At 33.9% G+C, this 20,736-nt stretch overlaps 1 protein-coding gene across 1 annotated transcript in view; it reads left to right on the top strand.

Annotated features, from left to right (window-relative positions):
- TMEM232 (transmembrane protein 232) overlaps nucleotides 1-20,736 on the top strand; it is a 205,809-nt gene that overhangs the window by 24,480 nt on the left and 160,593 nt on the right. The window contains exons 3-5 of the mRNA XM_027869187.1: nucleotides 7,103-7,214; nucleotides 9,769-9,874; nucleotides 18,718-18,875. Coding sequence (XP_027724988.1) covers nucleotides 7,103-7,214; nucleotides 9,769-9,874; nucleotides 18,718-18,875 — 376 coding nt within the window. The remainder of the gene's footprint in view (nucleotides 1-7,102; nucleotides 7,215-9,768; nucleotides 9,875-18,717; nucleotides 18,876-20,736) is intronic.

The raw sequence follows: 20,736 nt of genomic DNA, 5'->3' as shown, positions 1-20,736 counted from the left end.
TTAACTTAAAGTTCAAAGTCAATAGTCTAGGAAAACAGGTATACAACAACAAAAAATAACCCGACTATAAAAAGCCATAAAAAGTGGTGATAAGGGAGATCAAGACACAAACTTAGAAAAAGGCCACAATGTCAAAACAGCTACAAGCAAAATTTCAAAGGAAAAAAAAAAGTGAATTGGACACAAGCTCAACAAGAATTCCCAGGAGAGCTAAAAACTTTTAAAAACCAAGTAAGAGTGATAGAGGAAAAATTGGAGAAAGATATGAGAATGAAACATATCAAACATACAGTTAACATCTAAATAGCAAAGGAAAAAGAAAAGAAAGGTTCTATATATATAAATGTCTATTTAAAATGTTTAAATAAAATTCTATCCTATACTTGTCTGCACACATCCTTAACCCGGAAGGGTCCCTGCTCCCTTGCAAGTGATACTGCTCTTTAAGGCCCCTGCATCCTTGCAACCTAAAGTGCTGTTCTCTGCCCTGGGACTGTGTCCAGGAAGTAGGTATGGTTCCCAACCCAGTGGAAATATTTGTAATGTGGCTGACTTGACTTTGATTACTTCTAGGAAAGATAGCAGAAAATTTGGTCCAGAGGCAGTCTACTCAGATTTCCTCAGAGTGGTAGTTTACTAGCTTAGAATTATATCTCTCCACTTTCTTAAATATCATTAGTCTAAGAAATGAAAATTTTAGGTTCATGCTGCAGCTCCTCATCACTATTTCTTAATGGGGAAAGGAGATTGACTTCGGTTCCACCAAATTCCAGTTCCACAATGGACACCTAAGCAAATAGCAAAGAAACACATTTATTCAAGTTAATAGCAAAATAGCTATCAGAGAAAGTTTACATTAGAGAATGTATATCAGATAAGAATGATTGAATTAATTCTCCCTTTGGAGGAAGATAAATCAGCTCAATCTAGAGTGAGAATTAGTTTCTCCAGGAGAAACTCCCAGAAGTTTCCAATATGTAGCAAACTGTGGGAAAGGATGTGATAGAGACTCCTTTCACGATGGCTACTTCTTATAGTCTTTCTCTCCTTTTATCGACCTGACAAAAGATTGGAATGGCCATCTCTCTCAGAGCTGGAAGCCAGAAGAAGCTAAATCTCTCTTCTTTCCTACTCTCACCAAATCTGGCCCTCCCCTTATGCAGGCACAGGGCATTAAGTAATCAATCAGGGAGGAGAATGTCTCATACAATTGGCACTTTGAACCAAGGGTTACATATGCAATTAAATGTTTTAAAAATATTTTTCTTTTATTAATATAGTATCAAAGAATAAAAATTTATTTCTGATTCAAGATCATTATGAACAAAATAATACAGTAGTTATAAAAAGCAAATTTTTTGAAAATTATTTTTAAAAATGACCTAATATTGTACCTACAAATAAGTTTACATGCAGATGATATGGTGAAAATGTCATTGTTGTTTAAAATAATTTAGTAAGTATAGACCAAATTGTCTTATCTTTCTTTAAACCTTTATATACACACTGGTAGATGCACAGAGCTTTATCCATATCAAAGTGAATTCGCATGTTCACATTCTTACAAAATGAGCCAGTGTGGTTGGATGACTTGGGACATTATCGAAAATCAGTTATGCTTTATGCTTGTTAAACTGTTTTTCTTGTAATATTTTTCAACAGCTGGGCCAAAATAACTAGAATAACAGTCTTGGAGGTTTTTTAAATTTTTATTAAATATTTCTCAATTACATATAAAATAATTTTTAACAATCATTTTTAAAAATTTTGAGTTATAGATTCCCTCCCTCTCTTCCCTCCTCCCCATTCCTTAAGAAGACAAGCACTTTGATTTCAATTATACATGTAAAGTCATGCGAAACATGTCCATATTAGCCATGTTGGAAAAGAAAGCACAAAAAAAATAAAAAATTTAAAAGTTTTTAAAAAATGATTTTTTGATCTGCATTTAGAGTTCATCATTTTTCATCATTGATCCTTTGGAATTTTCTTGGATCATTGTCTTTCACAGTTGATCATCCTTACAATGTTGTGCTTCCTGTGTGCAATATTCTCCTGGTTCTGTTCATGTCACACTGCATGAGTTCATGTATGTTTTCCCAGGCTTTTCTGAAATCATCTTGCTTGTTATTTCCTTTTTAAAAATTTATTTATTGAACATTTTATTTCCCCCCAATTACATATAAAAACAATTTTTGCATTTAAAACAATTTTGAGTTCCATATTCTTTTTTTTCCTCTATCCCCTCCCCCCTCATTGAGAAGGCAAGCAGTTTGATATAGGTTATACATGTCCAGTCATTTAAAAAAAAGTCATGTTGTGAAAGAAAACACAGAACAATAACAACAACAAAAAAAACCCAATAAAAATAAAGTTTAAAAAAAGATGTTTCAATCTGCATTCAGAACCCCATCAGTTCTTTCTCTGGAGATGGATAGCATGTTTCATAAGACCTTCAGAATTGTCTTGGATCATTTTATTGCTGAGAAGAGCTGTCATTCACAGTTGATCATTGTACAATATTGCTTTTACTACGTACAATGTTGTTCTGGTTGTTTTCATTTCACTTTGCATTGGTTCGTGTAAGTCTTTCTAGTATTTTCTGAGAGCACCCCACTCATCATTTTTTATAGCATAATAATATTCTGTCACAATTATATACCACAACTTGTTTAACCATTTCCTAGTTGATAGGCATCCCCTCAGTTTCCAATTCTTTGCCACCACTAAAAGAGATGCTGTAAATATTTTTGTATATATTGCCCCTTTCCTTTTTTTTAATCTCCTTGGGACACAAACCTAGTAGGGGTATTGCTGGGTCAAAAGGTGCATGTGGTTTTATAGACCTTTGGGCATAGTGCCACATTGCTCTGTAGAATGGTTGAATTAATTAAAGTGCCTTTCTTGCCTATTTCTAGCCTCTTCTTCACCAACAGTGCATTAGTGTACCAATTTTTCCACATTTCCACTAGCATTTGTAATTTTCCTTTTCTGTCATATTAGCTAATCTTATAGGTGTGGGGTGGCACCTCAGAGTTGTTTTAATTTGCATTTCTCTAATCAATAGTTATTTGGAGCATTTTTATATGACTATGGATAACTTTGATTTCGTCATCTGAAAACTGCCTGTTCATATCACTTGACCATTTATCAATTGGAGAATGGCTTGTATTCTCATAATTTTGACTCAGTTCTCCATATATTTGAGAAATGAGGCCTTTATCAGAGAAACTTGCCGTAAAGATTTTTTTCAAAGTTATGATTACTAACTGTATTTCTCTTCATCCTATTCCCACCCCCTTGTTTATCCTATTTTCTCTCTCCTTTCACTTTGTCCATTCTCAAAAGTGTTTTGCTTCCAACAAGTGCTTCCCCCAATCCACCTGCCCTTCTTTCAGCCATGACCCTGTTTCCATCCCGTTCTCCTCTTGCTTTCCAGGAGGATAAGATAGATTTCTGTACCCAACTCAGTGTGCATGTTGTTCCTCTTTAAACCAATTCTGATGAGTAAGGTTCAAATGCCCCTCCTGCAGGTCCTATCTTCCCCTCCACTGTAAAAGCTTTCTCATGACTCTTTTATGTGAGATAATTTACCCCATTTTATCTCTCCCTTTTTCCTTCTCTTAGTACATTTCTCTTTCTCACCCTTTAATTTTATTTTTTCAGACATCTCATCCTATTCAACACACCTCTGTCTATGTACACTCCTTCTAACTGCCCTAATCATGAGAAAGTACTTAAGATTTATAAGTATCATCTTCCCATGTAGGAAAGTAAGCAGTTTAACCTTATTAAATTCCTTATGATTTCTCTTTTCTGTTTACCTTTTTCTACTTCTTATGAGTCTTGTATTTGAAAGTCAAAGTTTCTATTTAGCTCTGGTCTTTTCATCATTAAATATCTATTTTCTCCCTGAAGGATTATTCTCAGTTTTGCTGGATAGTTGATTCTTGGTTATAGTCCTAGCTCCTTTGCTTTAAAGAATATCATGTTCTGAGCCCTCTGATCCTCTAATGCACAAGCTCCTAAATTTCGTGTTATCCTAACTGTGACTCCACAGTATTTAAATTGTTTCTTTCTTGCTGCTTATAATATTTTGTCCTTGACCTGGGGGCTCTGGAATTTGGCTATAAAATTCCTAGGAGTTTTCATTTTGAGATCTCTTTCAGGAGATGATTGATGAATTCTTTCAATGTCTATTTTACATTCTGGTTCTAGAATATCAAGGTAGTGTTCCTGGATTATTACTTGAAAGATGATATCTAGGTTTTCTTTGATGGCTGTCAGATAGTCCAATAATTCTTAAATTATTTCTCCTCAATTTATTTTACAGGTCAGTTGTTTTCCTATCATATATTTCACATTTCTTCTATTTTTTTATTCTTTTGACTTTGTTTTATAGTTCTTGATGTTACATGGAGTCATTAACTTCATTTTGTTCAATTCTAATTTTTGAAGAATTATTTTCTTCATTGAACTTTTGTACCTTTTTTTCCATTTAGCCAATTCTGCTTTATGAGTTTTTTTTTTAAAGAATTTTTTAACCTCTTTTTCCATTTGACCAATTTTGCTTTTTAAGGAGTTCTTCTCTTCATTGATTTTGATACATCTTTTTTATTTTGACATTCTGTTTTTCAAGGCATTTTTTCTCATTGTATTTTTGTGCCTCTTTTACCATTTGACCTATTTTGTTGAGGTGTTATTTTCTTCAGTATTTGTGTGTGTGTGTCCTTTACTAGCTGTTCACGCTTTTTTCATGATTTTCTTACATCACTGTCATTTCCCAATTCTCCCAATTTTTCCCTATTTTTCTCTACATCTCTAATTTAAAAAATCCTTTTTGAGCTCTTCTAGGAATTTTTTGGGGTCTGAGACCAATTAACATTTTTATTAGAGGTTTTGAATGAAACAGTTTTGACTTTGTTGTCTTCTGAGTTTGTGTTTTGAGCTTCTTTGTCACCATAGTAACTTTTCTTTTTTTTTTATTGTTTATTTGCTCATTTTTCTAGCCTGTTTCTTGTCTTTTAACATTATATTAAAGTTGGACTCTACTCTCAGCCTGGAAGGGGGGAGGCCCTGCCCCAGGCTTCAGGTTTTTTGTTTAGCACTTTTCAGAGTTAGTTATGGAGGTATGTAAGCTTTCACTACTTCCAAGATGGTGTGATCTAAGGAGAGGTGTTTTTATGACTCTCCTGGCCTATTCTCTGGTCTATGAATGCTCACAAACACTCTTTTCTGCCTTGGAACTGTGGCCAGGGTTCCTGCTCCTCTGCTGCTACAAGCTGTAGTATGCTAGTGATCCTCCCTGCCCTGGGACTGGAATGCAGGAATGCAGTCTGGACCCATGCTCCTGCACCCAGTCCCATCAAAGGGACCCATATAATCTTCTTTTGACCAATTGTCCTATCTTCTTGCTGCCTGTGGGCTGCAAGCTCCTGAAGAACTACTGTCATGCAGATTCAGTCACCCCCAAGGCTTGCTGCTAGTTTCCTGTGTTGTGGCCTGTGCTGGTACAGCCTGCATTGGACCTTGTCCCACTCTCACACCAGTTTGATAGACATTTCCTGCCGACCTTCCAAGTTTCCAGCAAACTTGCCAAGTTGTCTTGGTCTGGAAAATTGTTTACCCTTTTTGTGAGTTTTGCTCTCCAGAATTTGTTTTTAGGTATCATTTGAAGTTGTGTGGAGGTGAATTTGGGAGAGCTCAGGGGAATTCCTGCTTTTTCTCTGCCATCTTGGTTCTGCCATCCTGCCCCTCATTTCTAATAGCACAAGAGGACTCCAACATAATCATATACCACAGTTTATTCAGCTGTTCCCTAATTGTTGGGCATGTCCTCAATTTCCAATTATTTAGAAAACATAAAAAGAGCTGCTATAAATATTTTTGTATAAATAGGTCCTTTTTCCTTTTCTTTGATGTCTTTACAATACAGGCCCTAGAGTATTGCTGGATCAAATGGTATGCACAGTTTTACAGCACTTTGGATGTAATTTCAAATTGTTTTTCACAATATTTGGGCTAGTTCACAGCTCCACCAACAGTGCATTAGTGTTGCAATTATTTTCACATTTGCTCTCAGCATTTGTCATTTTCATTTTCTGTCATGTTGGCCAGTCTGATAAATGTGAGGTGGTTTCTCAGAGTTGTTTTAATTTGCATTTCTCTGATTAGTAGTGATTTAGATCATTTTTTCATGAGGCTTTCTAGAACTTTGCTATCTTCTACTGAAAACTGTTTCTTTATATTCTTTTACCATTTATTGACTTGGAAATGGCTCTTATTTTTCAAAGTTTGGCTCAATTTCCTATATATTTGAGAAATGAGGCCTTTATCAGAGAAACTTGTTGCAATTTTTTTTCCATTTCCTGTTTTCCTTCTAATTTTGACTGCATTAATTTTTATTGTGCAAAATCTTTTTAATTTCATGTAATCAAAATTATCTATTTTATTTCCTGTAATCTCCTCTATCTCTTGTTTAGTCCTTAACTATTCCTTTATCCATAGATCTGACAGATACATTTTTCCATGCTCCTCTAATTTACTTATGATATTACCCTTTATGTCTAAGTCATTTATCCATTTTTAACTTTATCTTGGTATACAGTGTGAGATGTTGGTGTATGCCTAGTTTCTGTCAAACTGCTTTCCAATTTTTCCAGTAATTTTTGTCAAATGTTGAATTTTGACCCCCAGAACTTGGCTCTTTGAGTTTATCAACCACTAGATTACTATGGTCCTTTACTACTTTGTATTGTTTATTGTAATTTTTTCTGTCCTAGTCTGTTTCATTCTTGCCCTGCATATTTCTTTCTGCTGCAAAAAAAAACAAACCTTTATTTTTATGTGTTTGAATTAATCTGTTTAGTCTTTTGTAATTTCTCTTAAATCAGGAGTGACTGGAAATTTTCCATCTTTTTACAGTCATTAAAACTACTTTATCTTCTAATTTTAATGACTCTCATAATTCTAGATTATTGATCTCCTTGAGTTTATTTTGGTAAATGAAAAACATTTTTTCTAGGAATGTTATGTTTAACAGGTTGACCTTGATTATTTAGAAATCAGCAAGGATAACCGTAATCATTTTTTACTTGTTTAGAAAACCTCTGTTAATCACAAAAGAGTTCATCAAGAAATTCAATAACACCGAAAATCCACAGGATAAGAAGTTCTTACAGGACCAGGCTATAAAAATGCTATTTAGATGCAAGGTAATTTTATAATGTTTATTTGGTTTTCTTCTTCCATTTTGTGACAGCTTACCTATGATTAAAGCTTGGCAGAAAAAGTTGGAATAATAATTTGCTTGTTTTCATTACAAATTGTCAGGAATAAAGATCAGAGTTAAAGATTATAACCAAATTGTTCAATATCAAATGACATGCAAATTCCACAGAAATGATAACAGGATATAATCTATTAGTGACATCAACTCTGAATGTCCAAAGTTAAGCACATGATTTTTGTCAGTAGAGATTGGCAAAGGGAACCCTGGCCTATAAAAAGCACAAAGATTATGTTCAAAATCTTGTTCACCAAATGAAATTATATTCATTGGTAGTATAGCTGCTTAGTTCAAAGAAGCAACTGGATAAAATTCCTTTGTATTTAGGCCATCATGTCTGTTTTTCTGAGATTTATTGTTGATTGGAAAGAGCTATGGATATGAAGGTCTTGAGTTTGAATCCTAGCTCTGTTACTTACTACTTACCAAGTCATTCCTCTTCTTTTATCCATAGTTTCTTTAACTTTAAAATGTGGGCATTGAACTAAACCTTTGAGATCCCTTCTACCTCTAAAATCGATGCCATGATATATATAACTATGGCAATATTACAGCGACATATCACTGATAATGTACAACATTTTTGGGACGAAAATTTACAAAGCAATTAGTTTTTATTAGGGGAAAAATAGATTTTCCTTAAACTCATAAGTAGTTCAGTTAAGGCCAGGAAATCAATCAAGAACTTGAGGGAGATTATATTCATTGGGGTCCTAGGAAAGCTCCCAAACTCTCTTGAAGTTGTAGAGATGTCTCTACATTTTCTTGCACTGAGGAAGATAAAGATATTGACCTAATACCAGGCTGTCTTATATCAGGACTATTTGAAGAAACCTGAGTTACTTATTAGAAAAACAACATTTACAGGGAAACTTATTGGTATGCTTGCATTCCTAGTACAACTCAATATGGTAACAGGAAAGGAGCAATGGAATTTTTGGTGAACCTGGGTTTAAATTCTCACTCTGCTAGCATGACCTCTTTGGACCTCAATTTCCTTATCTGTAAAATGAGGAAATTTGACAAGATTATCTCATACAGTTCAAAATCTTCTGGCCCTAATTATACCCACCTGTGGATTCCTACCCTGTCAGTTTGTTGGATTCCAGTCCACCTTTTTGATCCAACACTATCTTTCCTGTCATGCCGCTGAAACTCAGCTTGCTTGTCCTAGTGAGTATCTCTATTCTGGTTTTGCTCTGACCTTTGTTTGGATTGCCTGGTATCAACTTCCAACTCACATGAAAAAGAGACTACCTCATTGTATTCCAATAAATTAACTGTAACATCCATGCCTTTGCCCCATTTTCATATTTTCATTTCTAATATATTGGCTAAAATATGATCAACACAGGGCATCTAAGAAATGGGTAGGGTATTGATGGAGGTTGCAGTCACTCTAGGACAGTTTAATTCCTCCAGTTTGGATTACTACCTTTCTCTATCCCTTTGACATTTATTCCACAATGGTAATTAACACTTATTTTGTTTTCCAGCTAAATTTGTAATAAAAAGATTTTTTTATTCTTTTTTCATTAGCTTCTTTAATAAGACAGATACAATTTTTGGAGGGGATAAGATAGACCTGGATTATCCTAAAATTATTTTTAAGAATGACCAAATCCTTTAAAATAGTGTATTTAAAAGAAAGCAATTGCTATCATAGAATGTTAGTTCTGGAAGGGATCTCAGAGATTATCCAAACCCTTCGTTACACAGAAGGGTAAATTTATTTGCCCACGGTCACATAGCTACTTGGATTTGGCAAAGCTTATGTTAAAGTACCAAATGTAAAATTTCCATTTGACTTGTGTTTAAAATCAAGAAGAAAATGTTATCAGCATTAGCAGAAAAGTAATTATCAAGGTTTTTTATTTATGATCTTTAAGAAAGTACAGGGAACTTTTAAGCCACTTGTTATGTTAGTAGTTAATTCTTACTCAGAGTGTTCGCCCAAAATATTTCATTAAGAAAAGATAAGTACTTTAACATCACTCAATATAAATACAAGAAGACAAATGCATAATTTGCCTTAATGAAGCTTCAAAATGAAGCTTAATGACTTCAGAGTGTACTTTGTTTACGGTTATTTAAGTGATCTATAATCAATTTTGATAAATCACTATTAACAATAATAATACTGATATTTTCAAAATAAGGAGAGTAGTTATCTAGATTTTAACACTAATAAAATATATTGAAAATTCATAAAATAAAAATAATAAAGGGAAGTATATGGCACATGATCAATATTTCTAATTTTAGGGTTATCAAAGATTATTTCAAAGAAGTAAACTTTTGTAAAAATATATTTTTACAGATAATAAACACTAACAAATCTTTTTTTGTTCTTTTGGGGTGAAAAGCTCTGAAAGGTTTTGTGGATATAACTGTTGATTACTGTAACTTTTCATAACGGACTGACCTTCCCCTAAAACAAACTTTTCACATTTCATGTTTTACTCTTTTCCCCATAACAGAGAAGATTAGGACTCAGCAGCCTGGGTGTGGGTAGTCATGTAGATCTTCCTGCTGCATGGACTGAGGCAATTTATTTAGCGCAGTGCAAAGGAGAAATCCAGGAAGGTACTGTACTGTAAACTCTAATTATGTAACCACTTTAAGTGTTTTTCAGTCAAACTAATTTTGATTCTCCCAAATTAAAAATTGTGACTGTATTGTAACAAAGCCAATACAATGCAGATATTTTCGTGTTATCTTTATGCACAAAGGAACTTTACCCAAACCTCCTAAAATAATTCATTACTGTAGTTTTAAAATATAACCTGCATTGGGCAATATAGTGTGGTGGAAACACTGATGAATACAGTCAAGACAGACAATTTCAAATTCTGTCTCTGACACTTAATAGTTATGTGACGATATGCAAGTCATTTAGTAAGTCCTTATTGATTTATTCATTTGAGCTTCAATTTCCTTATCTATAAAATGAGGTTATTAATACCCATATACTTACCTACTTCAGTAGGATTTTATAAGGCTCAAATGAACTAAGAAAAGTGCTTTGAAACCTTAATGTGCTATAGCAGATGATTATTGAGAATAAGGACTATGCCCATATGTTTATTTTGTAATAATTTATATTTACAGCATCTAGGACAGAGGTATTCATGACTAGACAATAAATACTTTTGAAAATGACAGAAGTAGGCCATGAATTTACCAACTTGTATCCAGAATGCCACCCTGTCAATCTGCCTCAGGAAATATCCATTCCCATCTACTTTTGTTGGAGGATTTCCCTTTCCTTTGAATGAAAAAAATAATAAGCTCTTTCCTTTTATTACTGCAAGTACTGCTATAGCCAAAGGCATGGTTACTTGCTATTATTCCTCAAACATCTTTCCTCTACCAGGCCTGATCTTGCAGTGCTTACCTTACCTCAAGGGGAGGAGTTGGGTGTCAGAGATGGATTTTGCTGAGAACAACAATGCAGGGGGAAGGGCAAAAGGGAGAGAGAGAAAGAGAGAAATCTCAGTTTGTAACAGCTGCAAGATTAAACTATTCTATATTTAACTCCTTTATGAAAAAGTGGCGTATTAAAAAGAAGATCCAGGGGTCTGGTCTAACCTGGTCTGTCTGGCTTGGCTTGTCCTGGCCTCTATAATGTAGTGATTAAATATTTGCTGTTCTTCCAGCCTGGAGGAACAATAGCAAAATCAAGATGATTGAGGCAAAAAAACTCAAGGGAAGAGAATTTATGCCCGGGGTCAAGAGTTCTTGCTAGATAAAAGGAAGAAAGCCCTGATAATTAATAGGCAATGCAGAAGTACAGAACCAACTGAAAAAAGACCAAAGAACCTAACACCTTTTATATTTTAGTGAGTATCAGGAATAGCTTTTACTGTGAGGCTCATTGATACTGTAATTTTTCTTCCTCTTGCTTTGTTGTATTGATTATTTCTTCTTAGCAGATAGTTTAAACCCCTAGAAGACCTCAGAAAGACTATGTACTTGATGCCTAAAGGGGATAAGGAATTCCATATAGAATTGTCCATGTTGCAGAACAGGAGAAAGAGAAACAGGCAATAAATTGGAAGAGACAGCAGCAGTGGGAGGCTCCCAGATCCACAGACAGAACATGAATGGGATGACAAATGGAATTAACTTATTAGGTCACATAAAATATAAATCATTGTGGTTCCTTGCATTTGTATAGGGCTTTATGGCTGTCAAAACATTTTTATGTACATTAATTCCAACAACAATTCTGTGAGGTAGGGCAGGTATCATTATCTCTATTTGACGGACAACAAATCTTAGACACAAACAGGTTAAGCGACTGGTGTCAGGAGAGAAAAATAGTAGCAGACCAAAAATGAGAACCCAATTCTTCTGTGACTCTATATCATTCTTACGTTCTAATCTCATGGTATCCTATAATCTTCTCTGAAGTGGCTGCCTTTACCTTTATATTTACAATAAATCATGTTAATTACTCCCAAAGTCTAAAATTGTGATAAGTTCTCTACTTGTTTTGATGACTATTTCTGACAGATGAAATAAGTTATGTGGCTTATTGCCAAGTCTCAGCAAACTGCATACTCTTGGAATTTTTTAAAAATTATAAATTTTTTTTATTTTTTAAATTTTTTTAATTTTTTGGGGGGGAATTTCTTGTTAATATGGGCAAAAGACAATCAGATGACACTGACATTGTCACTTTAAAGAAGTTTTCTATGACCTCTAGATTTTTTTCTTTTTTTTAGACCCTATTTGGTGCTGAGTAGCTAGCCTGATTTTTTTTTAATTTAGCAGCCAGCTTGGAGTCAAGATGACAGAATAGAGGGAGCATTCCAGCCAAACTCTCTCAGTGTTACCCTCCAAACAATTTAAAATAACATGTCAAATTGAATTCTGGAACAGTATAACTAACAAATGGTCAGGAAGAGACATTTTTGCAAGCCAGGCAAATTTAGGAGGTTCAAAGGAGAAGTCTGTGCTATTGGGTTGGGGGCTCACTAGGAAGATAGTACTTTAGGGGCTGTGGCAGCAGCAACAGCAACAATAGTGCCAGGAGTTCTCACTACCCGTAGACAGAAAAGGGATTAGTTTCTGGGTCAGAAAGAAATTACAGAGAATTTCTTTGCTGGCACTGTGAATTTTTCTGAATTGTATGCCAGTAAACTGACAATCTAAATGAAATGGTTAAATGCGTACAAAAAAATTACCCAGGTTAAGAGAAAAGGGAATATGATACTTAAAAAAATTAAGCAAACCGTAAAAGAGCTCCTCAAGAAAAAATTTCCAGGACCAGAATGAATTTAGAAATGAATTCTACTCAACATTTAAAGAACAAATAAGTCTCCTACTATATAAATTATTTTTTTTTTACAAAAAGAGGTAAAGGAAGAGTCCTAACAAATTCCTTCTATGACATAAATATGGTTTTTTAATCTAAACCAGGGAAAGCAATAACAGAAAAAGAAAATTATGGCCCAAATTCCTGGATGAATATTGATACAACCATTTAAATAAAATATTAGCGATTAGACTGCAGCAGTATTTCACAAGATGATACACTATGAACAGATGGAATTTATACCAGGATTGCAGGACAATATTAGGAAAACTATAAGCAAAATTGACCAAATAAATAACAAAAACAACAAAATTATATGGTAATACTAATAGATGCAGAAAAAGCTTTTGACAAAATACAGTACCCATTTGGATTTTTAAAAACACCAGAAAGTAGAAGAATAAATGGAGCTTTTCTTAAACTGATAAGTAGTATCTATCTAAAACCAAAAGCAAGTCTTATCTGTAATTGGGATAAACAAGAAGCTTTCTCAGTAAAATCAGGGGTGAAGCAAGCATATACATTTTCACAAATATTCAATATTGTCCTAGAAATGCCAGCTATAGCAATGACAGGAGAAAGAAATTGAAAAAAATATAGGTGACAAGGAAACAAAACTATCACTCTTTGCACATGATATGATGGCATACTTAGAGTTACCCAGAGAATCAACTAAAAACAAGTTTAAACAACTTTAGCAGAGTTGCAGGATACAAAATAAACCCACGTAAGTCATTAGCATTTCTATAGATTACCAAGAAAAGCCCTAGGAAGAGAGAGAGGATTTCCATTTAATAACAGCAGACAGTATGAAATACTTGGGATTATACCTGCCAAGACATATCCAGTGACAATTTGAACAAAAGTATAAAATACTTTTCACACAAATAAAGGTAAATCTAAACAAGAGGAGAAATGTTAATTGCTCATGGGTAGGCCAAGTCAATGTAATCAAAATAACAGTTCTATCTAAATTAAAATATTTATTCAATTTTTTATCAGTCAGATTACTTTATAGAGCTAGAAATTATTTTATAGAGCTAGAAAATGAATTATGAGTTATTTTATTTATTTTATAGAGCTAGAAGAATAATAACAAAATTCGTCTGGAAGAATGAAAGGTCAAGAATATCGAAGTAATCAATGAAAAAAAAAAGTGAAAGAAGGCAGCTTAGTAGTACCAGATCTCAAATTATATTACAGAGTGGAAATCATGAAAATGATCTGATACTAGATAAAAATACAATGGTTGATCAGTGGGATAGATTAAATACATAATATGCAGAAGTAAAAGTAATATAGTGTTTGATAAACATAAATATCCAAACTTTGGGGGCAAGAATTCGCCATTCGACAAAAACATTTGGAAAAACTGGAAAGCTTTCTGGCAGAACTTAGGCATAGACCAACATCTCATACTACATACCAAGATAAAATCTAAATGAGTAGTTGAATTAGATATAAAAGGTGACACCTTAAGCAAATTAGAGAATCATGGAAAACATTATCTTTCAGATCTATGCATAATGGAAGAATTTAAGACCAATAAGAGGTAGAGGGTATTACAGGAGGCAAAGTGGTTAATTTTAATTGCATTAAATTAAAAAGATTTTACACAAACAAAACTAATGCAGCCAAAATTAGAAGGAAAACAGGAAACTGGGGGAAAATTATAGCAATTTCTCTGGTAAAGGTTTCATTTCTCAAATACATAGGGAACAGAACCAAACTTAGGAAAATAAGAATATTTCCCTAGTTGATAGATAGTCAAGGGATAAAAAAAGAGACAGTTTTCAGTAGAAGAGAACAAAGGTATCAATAGTCACATGAAAAATGCTATAAATCATTAGTAATTAGAGAAATGCAAATTAAAACAACTCTGATGTACCACCTCCTACCTATCAAATTGGCTAATGTGACAGAAAAGGAAAATGACAAGTGATGGAGAGAATGTGTAAAAATAAGGACACAGATGAACTGTTACTGGAGCTCTGAACTGGGCCAACCATTCTGGAGAACAATTTGGAACTATGCCAAAATGGGCTACAAAACTATTCATACCTTTTGACCCATCAGTACCACTACTATGTCTATGTCTCAAAGAGATCAAAGAAGAAGGAAAAACCTGTATGTACAGAAATCTTTCTAACAGCTCTTTTTGTGTTGGCAGAAAATGGAAATTAAGGGGATACTTATCAATTTGGGATTGACTGTACAAGATTGACTGTATAATTGTACAAGTGATGGAATTCCATTGTAAGAAATGACAAAGGCTAAATTTAGAAAAACCAGGGAAGATTTATATGAACTGAGGCAGAATGAAGTGAGGAGAACCAGGAGATCATTGTATGCAGTAGTAGCAATGTTATAATGATGATCAACTACGAAAGAATTAACTACTGTGATCAATACAATAATCCAGGATAATTGCAAAGGACTTATGAAAAAAATACTTTTCATCTCCAGAGAAAGAACTAATGAACTCTGAGTGCAGATTGAAAAATATTTTTGCATTTTATTTTTTCTTGCTTTTTTTTGCAATGTGGCTAATACGGAAATAATATTGTGTATGACTTCATATGTATGATTGATATATTGCTTGCCTTTTCAATGGGGAGGGGAGAGGCTAGAGGAGAGGGGAGAAAATTTAGAACACAGAATTTAAAAAGGAATGTTAAAATGTAAAGGAAAAAATAAATTTAACTGCTTACCTTTCTTGCCTCATTTTCCTGTTAGAATGTGAGTATATTTTTTTATATGACAACTTTAATATGATTATTATGATTATTTATTCTGTATATCTCTTCAGGTTGTGGCTTACTTAATTACCCAGCTGAGAGATATCTGAGAGAGTTGGACATCATTCTTCAGGAATTTCCATATATTGAGAAGAGGCTCAATGTCCATTTTTATTGATAATAGCTGTCTTAATATGGCATTTTATTCCTTTTATATTTATCTGTTATCCAAAGACATTTCAATCAAATTCTGCTTTTCTTTCTAACCCCAGCCTCTTTTGTCTCAACACAGACATTTTGTGAACCACTTCTTCTGACCTAGATTCAGACCTTCACCTTATATCCATTTTCTTTTATTCCATGTAATTCCATTATTGCTGTGTTGTATCATGTTTTTTTTTTCTCACCATTATGTTGGTAGCATAGTTAGTGGGTAAATATTTAGTGTTAAAAGGAGTAAAAGAAAAACCTAAAACTGGATTGTCAATAGTTTCAGATACTAAGGTGAAAATATTTTACCTCTTTTAAAAATATTTATTTTTTTATATTCTTTTTAAATTTTGAGTTCAAAATCATCTTCCTCCCTCCAGTTCCTCCCCTAACCATTGAGAGGGGAAGCAGTATATCAATTACAGATGTGAAATAATATTTCCATATTATCCATGTTGCAAAAAAGTGAGGAAAAATAAAATGAAAAAAACTATGCTTCAGTATGCAATGAGTTCATCAATTCTCTGGAGATGGAGAGCATTTTTCTTCATGAATCCTTTGAAATTGTTGTGGATCATTATATTGATCAGAGTAGCTAAGTCTTTCACAGTTTATTACCACTATTTTATTGCTATTACCCTGAACAATATTCTCCTGGTTTTGCTCATTTCATTTTGCAGTTAAAATGTCTTCCCAGGTTTTTCTGAAACCATCTTTTTCATCATTTCTTATCCCACACTTGGTTTGATACTACTTGTCGGTTTAAGAAAAGCTTCATTTAATCCTGTGATTTCTAGCACAGGATATTGTATTTTGTCAAAAGCTTTTTCTACATCTACTGGTATAATCATATGATTTTGTTGTTTTTGTTATTGCTATGGTTAATTGTGCTAATAGTTTTCGTAATTTTGAACCAGCCCTGTATTCTTGGTATAAATTCCATCTGCTCATATTATATGATCTTTATAATATATTGCTGTAATGTTCTTGCTAATATTTTATTTAAATTTTTGCATCATTATTCATTTTAGAATTGGGTCTATAGTTTTCTCTGTTTTTGCTTTCCCTAGTTTAGATATCAAAACCGTATTTGTGTCATAATTGTCTCTTTTAATTGGGTCTAATTTTGCTCTTACTTTGTCTCTTTATTGCTTGAGCTGAAGCATGATAATTTCTGCTCCAGCCCCTTATTTTTATTCTGTGTGTCTTATTGTTTCAGTTGTGTTTCTTGTAAACAGCTTATTGTTGACGTCTAGTTTCTAATCCATTTTGCTATCCGCTTCCATTTTTATGATGAGTTCATCCCATTCATATTCACAATTTTGATTGCCATTTCCTTCCATTCTACTTTCTTTGGTCTAACCTTCTATTCTCTTTTCTCTCTCTGTCTCTTCTGTCTATCTCTCTGTATCTCCCTGTCTGTCTTTCTCCTCTAAAGTCTGTTTTGCATCTAGCCACAGCCTCTCTTAATTTGTCTTCCCATTATTACACCATTCTTTTCTCTTAGTCCCTTCCCTTCCTACTTTACTGTTGAGTAAAACGATTTCTTTACCCCATTGAGTTTATATATAGTCTTCCCTCTTTAAACCAGTTTTGATGAAAGTGAGGTTAAAGTGTTTCCTGCTCCTCATTTTCCCCTCCATTGTAACAACTCTTTGCGTGTCTCCTTTATGGGGAGATTATTGTCCCTATATTTCTTCCCCCTTCGCTCTTCAAATCTGTTTTCCCTTCTTTCTATTTGATGTTTTCCCAGTCAGTTGTTTTTCTGATGATATATTTCCCCTTTTCCTCTATTTTTTCATATGCTTGACTTTTTTTCTTGTTTGTTTCTTGATGTCTCATTGAATCATTAGCTTCTACTTCCTCATTTCTAATTTTTAAAGAATTACTTTCTTCAGTCGGGTTTTGTATCTCTTTTATCATTTGGCCAGTTCTGTTTTTTTAAGGTGTTGTCCTGAGTATTTTTTGTGCCTCTTTTACCAAGCTGTTAATTCTCTTTTCATAATTTTCTTACTTTGCTCTCATTTCTTTTCCCCATTTTACCTCTATCATTCTGATTTTTTAAATATTTTAAATAATCTTTCTTTAGGTCTTATATGAATTTTTTTGGTCTTATGCCCAGTCTGCATTTTTCTTTGAGGTTTTGTTTATAGGTGTTTTCATAGCATTGGCTTCTTCTGAGTTTGTGCCTTGAGTTTCCCTGTCACCACAGTAGCTTTTTATGACCAGGGTCTGTTTTTGTTTGCTCATTTTCCCAGCCCATTTCTTGACTTTGAACTTTATGTTGGAGTTGCTCACTTGGGGGATGGACAGGGTTTGTCACTCTCCCAAACTTCAGGCTTTTTTGCCCTGATATTTTCACAATTAATTTTGAATATCTGTAAGTTTTCAGTGCTTCCAAGGTAGTGTCATATGGGGAAGATTACTGGTCTCCTGGTCTTTATTCTTGCCCTTACCCAGGTTCTCAGACTACAACTTTTTTCTTCTCTGGAAACTAAAAACTTGAAACTAAGGCCCCTGCTCCTTTGTGACTGCCCTGGAACTGGTCATGGGCAGTGGAGTTACCAAACAATATCAAGTCCTGCACCCAGTGCTAGCACAGAGGTCCCCTGGAATCTCTTTCTGAACAGGTGTTCAGTCCCCTTACTAGCTCTCAGCAGTGAGAGCTGCCAATACTTCTGCTGCTGCTCCTATCCCCAGCACAGCTCCCAAGACCCACAGCTGGTGTCACTGCCACCATACTTTGCTACTAGCCAGATACCTCTCCAGTGCCACAGGCCTCTCCTTTCATCCTCCTAAGTTGTCCTGGACTAGACAAATGTTTCCCCAACCTTTTGTTGCCTATGCTGCCTTAGCATTCATTCTGACACATTATTTTTAAACTGATTATAAGGGAATGTTGGGAAAGCTTGGCTAGTATGCTCCTTTTACTCTGCCATCCTCAAATGTTTTACTTCTTCCAATTGTTCCAAGTAATTCAGGGATAGGTGAAGTTCTACAAGATTATTCAAATCAGTGTTTATTGTCTTTAATCATTCATTGACTTAGGTGACTAAACAAGTAACAGTTTGCAAGACCATATTAAGGTACAAGATAATAAATTTTAAAACAATACTAAGATTTTATGTGTACTCATTTTCATATTTTTAATATTTCAGAAGCCCTAAATATGCTTTGTGCTTCTTTGGATCACGCCTCCTTGAACTGCAGTCACCTGACAACACTATTTTTCATTGCTGAATCAGTTTTGTATAGAATCTGCTGTGATGCATCCCAGAAATCATATTTATATTCAAGTGAAATAAAATTGACAAAGGTACTTTAAAATTGCCATTTTTTTCTTAATTTGCTACATATATCCACATAGTATCTATTTTAGGACCTAAATGGGTTATTCTGTTTTGCGATGAATTTTCCTTTTGTGGTTTAGTTTTCTTTTCCTTTCTTTAATACATACTTTATTGTTTGATATAATATATCCAGAGCCCTGAGTGGTAGCATGGCATAGTGGCGAGCCTTGAAGCCAGGAAGACATGAGTTCAGACACAGGGCAATTCACTTAACCTCTCAGTGCTCTCGGCAGCTATCTAAGATTATAATTTGCAGAGGAAGCACCAACCTGTTTTGAAAGAATGTATTTCCTCACCTAAGGGCCTTTTTTTGTACCGAAGGAATCACAGGTTCAGTCTATATTTCTGTCTCCCACAAAGAGGCAGAATTTTGAATAGAGAGGTAGCCTCCAAACAAGGAAATCCTGCCTCTGTCAAATATCGGATGTGTGACCCTAAAAGTTATTTAACCTCTGGGAAACCTAAGACTACAGAGAAAGTAGTGACCTTTGTTGGTAGAGAGAGTTTCCCATCAAGTAGTACACTAAACTAGTTTTTGGTAAGTTCTTATTACAGTAGCTGATATCTTTGGTTTTATCAGACACTAGGTTATTGCATTTGGTTCCTTCTGTATAGTTTATACCAAATCTGTTCCATTGATCAATGTATGTATTTTTTTAGCCAATACTAAGTCATTTTATGGGTGACATGAGATTCAGGCCTACCTTCACCTTTAGTAAGCTTTCCCTCTACCCTCCATTCTGAGTATGAGCTGAATCTCTTCTGTTTCTCTTTTCCATAGGCTGATGGCCCAGTGGGAAACCTTTGAGTTCCAGGAAGTTAACATGGAAGCTATAGTGTGTATTATAACCATAGTAGGACCTGTACCTGAAAAGTATATTGTTTGGAAAAAATAATTTATAAGCAATTAAAAAAGCTAAGCATGAATTTAGGGTTAGAGGTAGTGTTAAAGTTTAGGGTTAGGTTAGCATTTAGGGTTAGGGTTATTGCTTTGTAATGTAATTTATAATCTGCTTTTAGTTCCCTTTTTTTTCCTACTTTTTTTCCCATTATTTCCCTTGAGATCCTTGACCTTCTTTTCCTCCAAATGAATTTTGTTATTATTTTTCTACCTTCATAAAGTAATCCTTTGGTAGTACAATTGATATGACACTGAATAAGTAAATTTATTTAGGTATTTCTGTCTTTTTATTTTATTGTTTTAGTCCACATGTGAGCAATTAATACTTCACCAATTATTTAAATCTGTCTTTATATGTGTAAAGAATATTTTGTAATTGTTGTCCTAGAGTCCCATGCATGCCTCAGTTCTTTTATACATTCTGTATTTATTTTAAATGAAATTTTCTTTTCTATCTCTTTCTGATTTTTTATGGGAAGTAATATACTGAAATACTGATGATTTGTGTTGGTTTACTTTATATCCTGCAACTTTGCTAAAGTTATTGTTTCATTTTTTTTTAGTTGTCTCTGAGGTTCTCTAAGTAAACCATTATATTATCTACAAAAGGTAGTAATTTGGTTTACTTTTTGTCTATGTATATTCCTTCAATTTTTTTTCTTTTTTTATTTATAGCTATCATTTGTAGTATCATATTTAATATTAGTTGTGGTAATTGACATTCTTGCTTTACCCTGGTCTTACTAGAAAAGCCTCTGATTTATCCCCATTATCCATAAGACTGACTCTTAGTTTTAGAAAAATGTTATTGAATGTAATAAAGAAAGGCCAGCTTATTTCTTTAAATACCGTCAAAAATGTTAGATGCCATCAAAAGCTTTTTCTACATTTATTGACATAAGTATATTCTTTTCTGTTTTTCTTGC

Source organism: Vombatus ursinus, unplaced genomic scaffold (assembly GCF_900497805.2).
Source record: "Vombatus ursinus unplaced genomic scaffold, bare-nosed wombat genome assembly UNPS02014792.1, whole genome shotgun sequence".
NCBI lineage: Eukaryota > Metazoa > Chordata > Mammalia > Diprotodontia > Vombatidae > Vombatus > Vombatus ursinus.
This window is presented reverse-complemented; position numbering and strand designations above follow the sequence as displayed.